This window comes from Phyllostomus discolor, chromosome 8, assembly GCF_004126475.2.
Source record: "Phyllostomus discolor isolate MPI-MPIP mPhyDis1 chromosome 8, mPhyDis1.pri.v3, whole genome shotgun sequence".
Taxonomy (NCBI): domain Eukaryota; kingdom Metazoa; phylum Chordata; class Mammalia; order Chiroptera; family Phyllostomidae; genus Phyllostomus; species Phyllostomus discolor.
Window position 1 is genome coordinate 103893792 of NC_040910.2, and position 12764 is coordinate 103906555.

Genomic DNA, 12764 nt, shown 5'->3' on the forward strand with positions numbered 1-12764 from the left:
GTGTGTGTGTGTGTGTGTGTGCACATGTGTGTGAGTCGGAGCATGTTTGTGAACACACGTTCCTCCCTGTCCACCTGGGCCCAGCCCTGCGCCTCCACACAGGCCTCACTCCCTCTCTCTTCCTTTTTCCTCTGGACTCATCCTGAGTCTCCTTCCAGATCCTTCTCCGCTTCTCCCTCCACACCCAAGTCCCTCAAAAGAGATGCCCGAGAGTTGGCTGTGTCTACGCCTTTACCTCCTGTTTCACCCCACGCCCCTGAAGGTGACTCCAGTGACCTCCCAGCTGCCAAGGCCACGGGACCCTCTTCGTCCCTACTTCACCCGACCTTTGTGTGACATCAACGTCACTCCCCACTTTAGCTGTCTTTATCTGTCTCCCCACTATCTATCTGTCCTCTCCTCCCTTGGTTCTCCTCATCGTTGGCCAGCTACACTAGTTAGGCTAATTTTTATTCTATTGTATTTTAATTTCATATTGTACTCGTTAGGCTAATAATTTTTGTTAAACTGATTAGTTACATGAATTGGGTTATGCAGCAAAGTTGTGTTAGATAAGCTGAACTCCTGTAACGAGAGATCCAAGTACGACAGCAGCTTGAAGGATGTAACGTTTCAGCCCTGGCCAGTGGCTCAGTTGGTTGAAGCGTCATCCCGAACACCAAAAGGTTGCAGGTTCGAGTCCCAGTCAGGGCACATACCTAGGTTTCTGGTTCAATTCCCCTGTCTGAACTCATATGGGCGGGGTCAGCTGCTTGTGGAAGGCAACCGATTGATATTTCTCTCTCTCTCCCCCGCCCCAAAATCGATGTGCATGTCCTCGGGTGTGAGGTCTCATTCTCTCTCACGTGCCCAGTGAACACCCCAGGTCAGGGGTGAACTCATCGGAAGGCCCGGGTCCCTGCGGAGTGGAGCTGCCCCCTGGGGCATTCTCCGTGATTTCAGGCTGCACCTGGGGACTGCCGTGCTGGGCTCCAGCAGCAGGCCAGGAAGAGGGAGTGCACGGCGGGGAGGCTTAGGGTCTTAAGGCCAAGGCAGAATGCGCCCACCCCTCTTCTCCTGGGCAGCCCACTAGTGGGCAGGAAAGCCTTTTGGCCTCCCCGACTTCGAGGGAAGCAGGCACGCAAGTCTACCTGGGCAGCCAGGGCAACACAGACTTTGGTGTTCGACCAGTAGTTGTCACCAGAGTGCCACTGTGTCCCTCCTGCCTCCCGGCCATTCCTCTCACCTTAGTTACTGTCACTCAGGCCTCTATTCCTGGGCCTCTTCTCCCTCCCACACACAGCCCCTGGCCCTTCCTGTCCATTCATGTGCTGATGACTCCCAGCCTTCTACCTCAGCCCAGGCTGCCCTCAGGGCAGCAGACTCCAAGGCTGGCAATGCTGCCTTACAAAGGCCTCTCCCCTCCTTCTCCCAGAGACCCCCTGGTCCTTTCCCACAGAATCCAAACTGAGCTTCCAGCCCCGACCACCCCCCCAGTACTTCCCACCAAGCTCTGGTGTAGTGCAGGGGTTCGAGGCCCAGCCCTGAGCCCTCCTCTCCTCTTCCCTTTTAATATCTCCCCACATCCCGCCTCCCAACCTCCACCCTCAGGGACATCCCGGTAACTCACACGAGCGTGTCTCTGGTTCTCCCTCTTCCTGAGCATCAGACCCAAACATGCACTGGGATGCTGCAAAAGCACCTCAGACGGCACACGCCCGAGTCTGAACTCAGGATGCTCCCCGCATCCCAACCTCAGCACAGAGTTTCCTATCTCATTGTCAACCCGGTGTCTAAAGCCAGAGTCCCAAGACTTACGCCTGTCCCCTCCTTCGCACTCCTCCCCTGGACCGAGCCCTCGCCACATCTGGCCGTCTGTACCTGCAACCCACTGCACTCCACGGCTGCCCCCCCACCTGCACCCATGCTCCCAACAAAGGCCACCAGCATCTCTTGCCTGGTCGCCTCCTTACGGATTTCCCCACACCCGCCTTTGTCCCCATTGTCCACACTGATGCCACAGTGATCCTCTCCAAACACAAATCTGATTGTCACAGCGCTGCCTAGAACCAGTGCTGTGGGAACAAGAGGCCCTGCCCCAGCCCACCCTCTCCCCACGACTCCAGGCTCCCACCACCTTGCTCCCCCCTCCAGTGCCAGGCCCCTTATCCACACTCTCCCCTCTCCCTGGAACACTCCTCCCGCCCCCTCCTGGTCATTGAGTCCTAGTCATCATTCCAAGCTATTCTCAAACCCCGAGAAGCCTCTTCCGCTCTCCCTGCCTAGGCCAGATGCCCCTGGCCCAGCCCCCAGGCCCTTGCCCTCCTTCCCAGCACTGTTTCCGCTGCATGATTATTGATTACCATCTCCACACACACACACACACACACACACGCACACGCACACGCACACCCCACTAGCTCCAGAGGGCCAGGACCCTGCCTGTTTTGCTCACCATTGTCTCTCAGTGCCTGCACAAGGCCCAGCACATAGTAGGGACTCCATTCACATTTATTGAACAAATAATAAGTAAAGTCTATGGCCACCACGGTCTGACTGAGTCGTCCCTTGGGACCGCCCCACTGCCTTCAGAATAAACTCCTCACGCTGATATACAAGACCCTCGGTGACCCGGCCTCTGTCTACCTCATTTCTTGTCACACGCACCCCGTGCCTCAGGCAATATGACACATTTAAGAGGCCTACTCACTCACGCCTCAGGGTCTTGGCTCTGCCCTCTCTGTCCTCAGCACCTCCTGGGCCTGCATCACTTCATGAGCTCCTGCCTACCCTTCAAGACTCAACTCAGGTACCTCTTCCTCTGGGAAGTCCTACCTGACTGCCCCCCTTGCTCCTCCCACATGCCCCATTGTTCTCCCAGCCTTCTGATCCCTATCTGCACTTGTCATGCTGTCCTGTGACCCTTTGTTCCCTGGTCTGTCTCCCTTGCGAAGCTGTGATGTGAGCTTTGGGGACAGAAGTGCGGGGTTGTAGCCAAATGTCTCATCTCCAGCCCTCAGCCCGTTGTCCAGAACAGTGAACGTCAGAGTAAATGTTAACTCTCTTCACGGCTCCTCCCCCTTCCTTTAAAACTCGGCCGCGCAGCTTCATACATAAAGCTGACACCTGGAAATGACCCAACCATCAATCAGCAGACCTCGTAAATGGCAAATTATTCATAAAATGAAACATTACATGGTAACGAAAAGAATAAACTACTGTTACCCTCAACAGTGTGATAAATCCACATCCATAAGGTGGAACAAAAGAAGCCAGACCCAGAAGAATAGCTTCTATGTACACGAAGGTCAAAAACAGGCAGAGTGAACCTGTGGTGACAGAAGCCAGCACAGTGGCCAGCACGGTGGCCAGGCCAGAGGGAGCGAGGGGGAGTGGGCCTCCCAGAGGCCCGGCTACCCACACCTGTGTGGCGGCCACGCAGGCTGTGCCTGTGTAGACAGTAATCAAGCTGGGCTTCCTGTGCACTTTAAAGTAGATAATGCCACCTCTATTTCTGGAATGCTATAATTTTTATAATAAATCATCATGGGCCTTGGCTGGGTGACTCAGCTGGTTGGAGCACAGTCCTGCACACCAAAACACTGCAGGTTCAACTCCCACTCGGGGCACTTACGTAGGGGGCACGTCTGATCCCTCGTCAGGGCGAGCTCGGGAGGCAACTGACCAATATTTCCCTCTCACATCGATGTTTCTCTCTCTCTCTCTCTCTCTTCTCTTCTCTCTAAAATCAATACGTATATCCTCAGATGGGGGTTTTTAAATAATAAATCAATCAAGCATGGCTAGCGATCTTCCTGTGTCCGAGAGTCACCGCCTGCTGCAGAGTCCCCTGAGTTTAGCTAGTGATATTGCAGCCCGGAGCGGGTAGACCACTCCGCTGGTCAGCCGGTGCACCTGTGGAAAGTCCACACCCTAAGGAGAGGACTGCATGTCCTGCTTTTCCCACGCAACTAGAGGCTCCTCTAGGGCGAGCTCTCTGTGTCTCTCTGTCTCTGGCACAGAGCTCTGTGACCTCCAAATATCCGGGCGCCACCTCCGGTTTGCAACGGATCGCTGCCAGGTGGGTGAAACGTGGCAGCCATGTCGTCACCGAGAGCACCAAGTCTGTAGCTGCTGTTGTGTAGCTGCGCTGGCGGGATGTCTGTGTGTGTTGGATTCCTTATCTACAAACGGGGATTATAATAGTACCTTTTTCCTAATATTGCTCTGAGGACTCGATGAGTAACTAGGCGTAATAAAGCACCTAGAACAGCACCTGGCTCCAACAGGGTGCCACGTAAGTGTTTACTATGATAAATGCTACTAGGGGGGGAACTCAGACAGACCGGAGTTAAACTCTGCTCCTCCACTGGCTGGGAGACCTCGGGCAAATCTATTAACCTCTCTGAACCTCCATATCCTCGTCTATCAAACAGAGACAATAATAATTATCTATTGTAATTAAGGCAAAATAATACATGCAAAGCACCTGACTAAGTCCTTGTGTGCAAGGAGCATGGCTTACAATGTCCTTCTCACCAAACCCAGCACTGGGAAACGCTCAATTGCTTGAAAGCATTAATCCCTTCCCCACCCACCCTTCCCCTGTCTAGCGTCCTCCTTCTAGTGCTAGCAGAGAGCACCATCTAGTGGACATCTCTGGAACTGCATTTAGCCGAGTGCTAGTGGCCAAGTGCCTGTGCAGTCCTTTAAATAAGCCCTTTAAAATAAGCACTCTGCATTGCACAAGTGTTGGTTAGGGGCCTGCTCTGACAGGATATGGGTCCAGGACCTGAATAAAATGGGGGTATACAAGACGACTTGAAGGGGTGCAAGGAAAAATGCAAGCAATTATCATCAATACCCTAATTTTTTTAAAGGAAGAGGGGTTTTTTTTATAGAATACTGAGGGATTTTTTTAAAGATTTATTTACTTATTTATTTTTAGAGAGGGAAGGGAGGGAGAGAGAAAGAGAAACATCAATGTGCGGTTGCTGGGGGCCATGGCCTGCAACCCAGATATGTGCCCTGACTGAGAATCGAACCTGCGATGCTTTGGTTTGCAGCCCGTGTTCAATCCACTGAGCTACGCCAGCCAGGTCAATACCCTAATTTTTTATCTTAAAGGAAATATAAACACCATGTAGAAGGACTTGGAGCACTGGACAGTGTCTTCTTGGGACATTTTCACAATTTCAAGTGTGATTTTGAAACCATTGACAACCATTGATGTCAATGACTCAGTTAAGGCCAAAGCCACGAAATGAAAGCTTAGGTCAGAAAGGGGATTCCCCCAGGATAGCCTGACTTAGCTCCCTGGGCTCTCCATGAAGGGGGGGGGGCGGGGGGGCGGGAGTGTTTGGCCCCAAAGCCCGCATTCTCCCACCACACCCCACTGCCCCTCACCCAGAACAAAGAGGTCTACAGGGCTTCTCAAAGAGTAAAGAGGGTCTGGAGGTGGCATGATCACATCCAACAGTGGAAATCAAAGAATACTTCGTGGAAGAGACGGCATTTCAAAGAGGTTTTGGAGAATGAAGGCAGAGAAAGGGGTGAGTGGGTGGGGAAGGAAAAGCCTTCCAGTGTGAGGGGCCACACCGTGTAGAAAGTGAAATAACAGGGATGGGCTGGACAGGAGAGCCAGGGCCACAGCACAGAGGGCTCTAAATGACAGGCCAAGGAGGACCCACTAAGAAGGTCATCTGACCTGAAGGGACCAAGAAAACAGAGACCCAGAAACTGTGATAGTCCAGACTAGCCTCTCGTGTGAGCTGCGCTGTGAGGGAGAGGATCCAGGAGATACTGGCAAGAAATACCTCAAGAAGATGGTGAAGCAGGTATCTAGGGCCCCTCGCAGTCAGCCTGGGCCACAGTGAGGACCAGCTTGTCTTCTGCAGCTTGAACAGTGGCGCCCACGCTTCCACCTTCCATGCTGGGGCTGGCATTGCCCTCAACAACTACCTTGTCGAGCTTATTTCCTGGTATCTCTGAGCCTCTGAAGAAGGGCAGGGACTTAGGGAGCCCTGCTTTGTCATGCATCATCAATAAAGTTCACTGTACCCAGCTGGGGGGGGGGAGGAGAGAGAGAGAGAGAGAAGCAGGGGGAGGTTCAGAAATAGCAGTGGGTCAAATGGGAGACCCGGGTGAGAATTCAAGGTGCTGAGTCTTGGGGAGAAAGGCAGAGCTGTGACCAGAACGCAGACGTGACCAGGGGGACTGGCGTGGGCAGGCAGTGGAGGCACAAGCTGACAGTATCCACACGGACGGATGGGACCAGAGCTCGGGAGAGGGGCTGGGCCGGAGGATGAGGAGGCGGGGACAGCCATCTGGGAGTCGCTTACCTATGCGGGTGCAAGCTGAAGATTCGGGAGAGGAAGACAAAAGGAATCACCAGGGGAGACGTGAGGTCAGAGGACAGACACGCCCCGGACATCACGGGCTCCTTTTTATTAACGCTTCCTGAGGACAGAGGAGGAAGGAGAGGCACAGAAGACAGGAAAGGGGCCTTGGAGGAACCTGGGAGAACTTGGGGAGCATACAGCAGTGTCTGTTGTACATCATGGAGACACCCGGGGGTCAGAACCTGAACAGATCCAGGGGTCAGAACGGCAGGGAGGCAACCACCGGATTTGTGGTTGGGGGTTGTCATGCGTGACCCTTGACAACGTGGTTTCAGGGGGCAGAAGTCAAACCAGAGAGATTCAGGAGGCAAGAGGCAGAGTGAGTGGGGGCAGCGGAAGCTCCAAGGAGGGAGGTGGTGGTGAGCAGGGCTGGGTTGGCCCCATGGCACCCTGGGGACAAGATTTTACTCTCAGGATTGCTCAGGGGGCCCTGATAAAGAGGGGCAGACACAGGCCACAGAGCCGACAAGAGATAGAGGCCCACAAAGAGACCCTCTGAGAGGGACCCAGTGAGAGAACTTAGAGACCCAGACAGAAGCTAAGACCCTCAGTCTCCACATCCCACAGAACACATTGTGATCAGTGGCAGAGCCTTGAACTTCAGAGGACACGGAGGATGGGAGAGGGGCAGGTGGAAGGAAGGAGTCACCTGGACCAGCTGGGAACAGGGGCTAGGGACACCCGACCTGGAGCAGCCAGGAGGCCAGGGAGGGAAGGACGGAGGGAGGGAGGGAGGGAGGGAGGGCGGGCTTCCCCACTTCCCCGTTGGTGAGTACTTGGGGGGGGAGGGGAATCCCGGCATCCTTGGGGTCAGCCTGGGAAAATCAAAGAATCCAACCCTACCCTTTCCCCGAGGCTGCTCCACTTCAGCGAGCCTTGTGGCCCGAGCTGAGAGACGCGGCACCCCACACCAACCCCGAACACGTTTTCTTCCAAAAAGTCCGGGCAAGTGCCTCTTTCCCAGGACTCGGTTTCTGCAGTGGGCAGCAGGGTGGCGCCCAGAAAGCTGTGTCCGTGTCCTCGCTCCCTGCCCTCCAGATGTGAGTATGAACTTATTTGGAACAGGGGTCTTTGCGGATGTAATTAAACGAAGGATGTCAAAATAACGTCCAGCTGGGTTACCCAGGCAGGCCCTAAAGCCAACGCCAAGCACCCTTAAGATACAGGAGAGGGGAAGGCCCTGCGAGGATGCAAGCAGGGAAGACCGGGGTGATGCGGCCACAGCGGGGGAAACGCCTGGGCTCTGCAGAGGCTGGAAGAGGCGAGGAAGGAATTCTCCCCTGGAGCCTTCGGACCTCGGCCCTGCCAACAGCTTCATTTTGGACTTCTGGCCTCCAGACTGGGCAAGAATAAATTTCTGCTGTTCGAAGCCACCAAGGCTGCGGCAGCCGGTTCCAGCAGTCCTGGGAAACTAATCCAGTTCTCTGTTATGTAAAATGACTAGAAAGTTCCTAGGGATGCGTCCAGCTTCAGGATTCTCCAAATTAAACCTTTCCGGCAAGGAGGGGGAGTTCCAGGTCTGGCCAAAAGGTGTTTGCTTGTTTGTTTATTTTCTTTTTAACTCACAGTGCCACCCCCTTTCCAGGTTGAGGTTTATACTTTCACTTGAGCGAGGAGGAGGGGAGCCTAATGAAGGGCCCACCTCCCACTGCTCAGGGAAGGAGACGCCGAAAGAGTATTTCATGACCCACCACCTCTTCCGCCTTCACCCAAGGCTCACACCATCCTGCCCAGGCTGCTCGAAAGGGCCAAAGCCGACCCAGACCACCTTACTAAACGTAAGCAGCTTTTTAATAAACAGGACCTGGCCTTTCTGAATTTGTCCTTGCAAACTTCGCCCCTTCCTCTTCACAGCAACTCCCTCCCCACCCCTCACATCTGTCTTCTTCCTCTGCCTTCCCCAGTCTTGGGGGGCAAGAGGGATGGATACCCCAAAGCTCCGAAGGGAAGGCAATCTCCCGCCCTCCCACCGTCCTCCCCCGACACAGCTGGAAGGGGGAGGGGAGGTCAGCAGGGTTCACAAAGGCCAGATGTTGAGGAGAAAGCCCAGTGCCCACCCCACGCCCACCACCCCGCCCCCACCCTCACCCCCAGAGGAAAAAAATTAAAAGACACAGGTTTTAAAACGAACAAAAATGTTTGTGGTTCTAAACAGTTTTTCACAAGAATCTGCTCTGTGCAAACAATAACTTTTTACAAAGCATTTTCACAGAAAAGGAGACAAGTCCTTCCCCAGCGTCGCATGTGGGAATTGTTTCTCCCTCACCCTGTTTTGGGGGAAAGAGGGGCATTATTCACTGGTGTGGTCAGAAGGGTCACTGGGTCCCTATGTTCTTGGGCAGATGCTCCTCCCCCAGGTCCCCCTCACACCTAAACTTGGAATGTCCCCAAGAGCTAACCTCCCCTGACCTCACCTGGGTGGCGGAGAAATCGACTCCACCCCTCCCTGACTCTAGGGGATCCTCCCACCCTGAGGGCGTGGTCCAGGCCCAGCTCTCCCCCAACCCCTCCGGGAAAACAGAACCTCTGACCTCCAAACTAATCCCCAGGCCCTGCCCCCTTGGGATCCATCAGGGCCCTGACAACTCCCAAAATGCCTTGAGTAACAGAGGGAAGTTGACGGTACCTCAGCCCAGCTCCCATCCAAACCCAAACTTTTCCCCTTCAGACCTCACGGGACCTTGGGTCAGACCCGGAGCCCTTACATTTAACCCCCTCCCCCCAAAAGCAGCTTGTCTTGTGCCTACCCGTTAAGGGGGCTGAGTTTGGTGTCCAAAAATGGACCCAAGCCTCGCCTCTACGTCCATAAATGCTGGAGAGGACCTCGAAAGGCAGCTTGTTTGGTCTGGTTTTGTTGATTTCTTCCACCTTCCATTACTTTCCCTGGGACGGTCTCCGGCCCCTTCCCCAGGCAAAGCCTGCACTTTAGAAGAGGAGGAGTTCCCTCCGCCCTGCCCCTCCTCCTACGAGAAGTAAACTGGGGGAGGGGTGCGTTTATCGAGGGGCGTCCTCTTTTACCCACCAGACCTTATAAACTGAAAGCAAACAGGAAAACTGAAGAAGGAAACTCCAAAACTGGACAAAAGGGAAAAGCTGGTGGCTGAGACTGAAGATCTCGCCAATCAGGGTTCTTGGAGGCCCCTAGGAAGGGGGTGATAGTCCCCTTGCTCAAGCTGCCCCATCCCCCATGAAGGCTCCGTAGTGCTTGGAGTGCAGGGGAAGGCCTGAGGGGAGGGAAGGGTTAAAGGCCTAGATGGTGGGGGTGGGGGATGCCCCCAGGGAGCTGCCAATCACCTCCCCACCCCCACCACAACCCCCTCGTCCCCGGGCTCGCCCACAGAAACAACCGGTTTGTCCATCACCAAGGTCTCTCTCCATTTTTTTTTTTTTTTCTGCCTTGTCTTCCAGCAGCAACCTCCTTTACTCCCCCTGGGGTGAAGGCACTGCCCCCAGCGATCCGAGAAGGCAGAGGGGAGGGGCTGGATCTGTGTCATTGGGTCCTTTTCCGTTAAACCTTCTCCTGACTGCAGCCCTCGGTTGGTCTCGAAAGGATGAGGGGGAGGGGGTGTCACCCCAACCAGTTAGGTGTTTGAAGATCACTGTCACTGGAGGTCCCTCTGTCCACAGCCCATAAAACATAAACAGGTCAGGCAAATGGGAGAAACCAGCCAGCAGTTGGGCTGTGACCCCAACTTTTCCCTCTTGGCAGAAGAGGTTATCACGCTCAGAGTTCCTCCAGGTTGATCCCCCAGAATTTGACGCCAGGGGGCTCAGGGACAGCGGGACCCCCAATTTGCCACCTCCACAGGGGGTGGGCAGGAGGGGGCTTAGCGCCTCCCTGGAGGCGAAGCGAGGATGCTGGCCCTAAATCTCCGTCCTCGCCCACGACCAGGGCCGGGGGGCAGGGGAAACAGTCGAGGAGGCTGAAGGTGCTTGTGGTGGGAAGCGTCGGTGCAGGGCGGCGGAGCTGCACGTTGCGCTGGGGGGGCGCCGGCCGTCGGCGTTTCTTGGCTGCTCCCCGGGAGGGCCCTTTTGCGGGCGGCCGTTCGGACCCCCTGCGCAAACTCGGAGTGTCGAGGGCGAAGCCCTTCGCGTAACACCAAAGTTTCGACCGGCGGATCAGACGATCGAAATGTTCCTGGCGGAGATTGCCGGGCGCGGTCGGAGCTCCGCTGGCCGTCGAGGGGCCGGCGGCGGGTGCCTCGGGGGCGGCCTGCGTGGGGGCTCCATCGACTGCAGCCGTCTGGCCCGGCAGAGACGGCTCCGGCACGGTCCCAGGCCCCGTGGGCTCGATGGAGAAGCTCGCAGGTGGCGGAGAAGGCCGGGAATCGGGCTCCCGGTGTGGGCTGGCGGCGGCGGGACCAAGCTGAGAATCAAGACCCGGGGCTGGCCGAGGCGGAGCCGAGGCGGAGCTGGTCAGAGATTCCCGAGGGCTCCGGGGCGCCGGGCAGCGGCCGGGAGGTCCGCGGGAGCGAGCGCCCAAGTGCGGGAAACTGCCTCCGCCCTCTTCCTCTTCACCGCGGCCCCGGCACACTGCGGCGTCGGCATCCTGGCGGGCCGGGGAGCTCGGAACGCTGGACCGCCCGGCCTGTCCCGCGAGGTGTTTCAGGCCATCCGGGGCCCAGCCGCCGGTGCACAGGGAGGCGCGAGGGCCGAGCAGCAACGGAGCCCGCGGCGCCGGCTCCCCAGGCCCCAGGCCCAAAGAGGACGCCCGGGGTTTGGCAAGGGCGCAAAAGGCAAGGGCACGCAGGCACAGCGGAGAGAACTCCTGGGTCCCCAGACGCGGCTTCCTAGGTGTGGGGGAGCAGGGCGACCCTCGCGGGGACGCCGGCACTGCAAGGCGGGGAGCGGGGCACAGAGTCTCCATGGAACCTCCTAGGGGGGTGCCCACCGAGGGGGCCCTGGTCCCAGCGGCGGGATGCCCTGGCTGCCCGAAGAACCCACGGACGAGGGGAACATCGCCCCCCCTCGACGGGGAGGTCTCCGCTCACGGGCGCCCCCGGCCCGCACCCGTGGGCCGCGAAGCTCTGACTCCCGCCTCGATCTCGTCACGCGGCCCTCCCGGCGGCCGGACTCCTGGGTCCCTGCGAGTCCCTGCGCGTTCCGCCGCCCTTCCTGCCGCCGCGTTCCCTAAGCAGAGCCGGCGGGAGCCCCTCTCGAGTAGCCCGGAGCGCAGAGGCGGGGGAAACAAAGCGAGCGGCGACCGCGGGAAGCGGGAAGGACTCGGCGCCCGGCACCCGGTGCCCGGGCCCAGGCGGCGGGGAAGGCGCCTTCCGCCCGCTCGGCTTCTTTCTTCCCCGCTGGCTCCCGGAGACCGCGTTATAGAGAACTGCCCCCTCGCTGCCCCAATACCAGCGCCGGGGCCGCGAGCCTGCCGCTGATTGGGCGGCACCGCCTGTGACGTCGGCCGGGACCCCACCCCTTCGGCGGCACCGCCCCCGTCCCCATTCCGCACACAGACACACACACGTGGACCTGGCGCGGCCGCCGCAGGGAGGGGACGGAGGCGGGAGCGTGCGCCGGTGGGACTGCGAGGGGCGAAATGCGACGCTGCACGTGGCCGGGTGACGTCCTGGCAATCAGTCGTCGCAAAGCAATTCATTTTTCCCTGTTAAAAGTCACGACTTTCGCATCTGTAAAATGGGAATATTCATATCTACCCTCTCTTGGGGCTCCTTGAATGAAAATAGATGAATCTCAAAAACAATGTTTGAGGGAAAAGATGAAATGAGGCGATGGTGGCTTGAAAGCTTTGCATGGCAGGGACTCCTGCGAGCCGAGAATGTGCCCTACCTCTGTGTCCCAGTCCCTTAGAACAGTGGCTGGTACGCAGTGGGCTCAAAAAAATGTTGAGTGAGTAGTTAGGAATTGAGTAAGCGTGTGCCAGGTGGGAAAAGGAAAACAAATTCGGAGAGAGGTATTATTACACCACAGAAGATGACAGACTTTCTCAGTACCTGTTTTCATTTCTCTGATGCAGTTTCTAAACCACCTCTCAACCCAATTCCAAGGGGCTGGCTCGGCAGTCACCCTTGAATCCCAAGCCTCTGCCCTCTGAGTCCTGAGCTGCGAAAACGGGTTGAGGAGGTCAGAGAAGGGGACACACAGACCCTCACTCTGAGCTCCCCCCAACAAGTAAAGCAAAGAAAAAGTGAATCCCCAATAAAAATCCCCCAAATCCTCCCCGCAGCATGATCTATTTCTTTATGCTTCTTTAGTTTCTGTATAGCATAGTGCGACATGAAAACCTGAATGTATTTATTCTTTATTTTCTTTCTGTAAGTGAGCTGATGAGAACTTGGTCTTAATCAGGACTTCATTTTCACTGTCTAGAATCATGCGCAGACGTAATAGGTGCTCAATAAATACAGGGTCCGGCACAAA

General features: G+C 56.5%; 1 protein-coding gene across 1 annotated transcript; it reads right to left on the bottom strand.

Annotated features, from left to right (window-relative positions):
* Window positions 1-8498: 8498 nt before the first annotated feature.
* On the bottom strand, window positions 8499-12764 carry LOC114504253 (elongin BC and polycomb repressive complex 2 associated protein). Its single transcript, XM_028522004.2, has one exon. The coding sequence runs from the start codon at window positions 11245-11247 to the stop codon at window positions 10105-10107; it is 1143 nt and encodes a 380-aa protein (XP_028377805.1). The 5' UTR covers window positions 11248-12764; the 3' UTR covers window positions 8499-10104.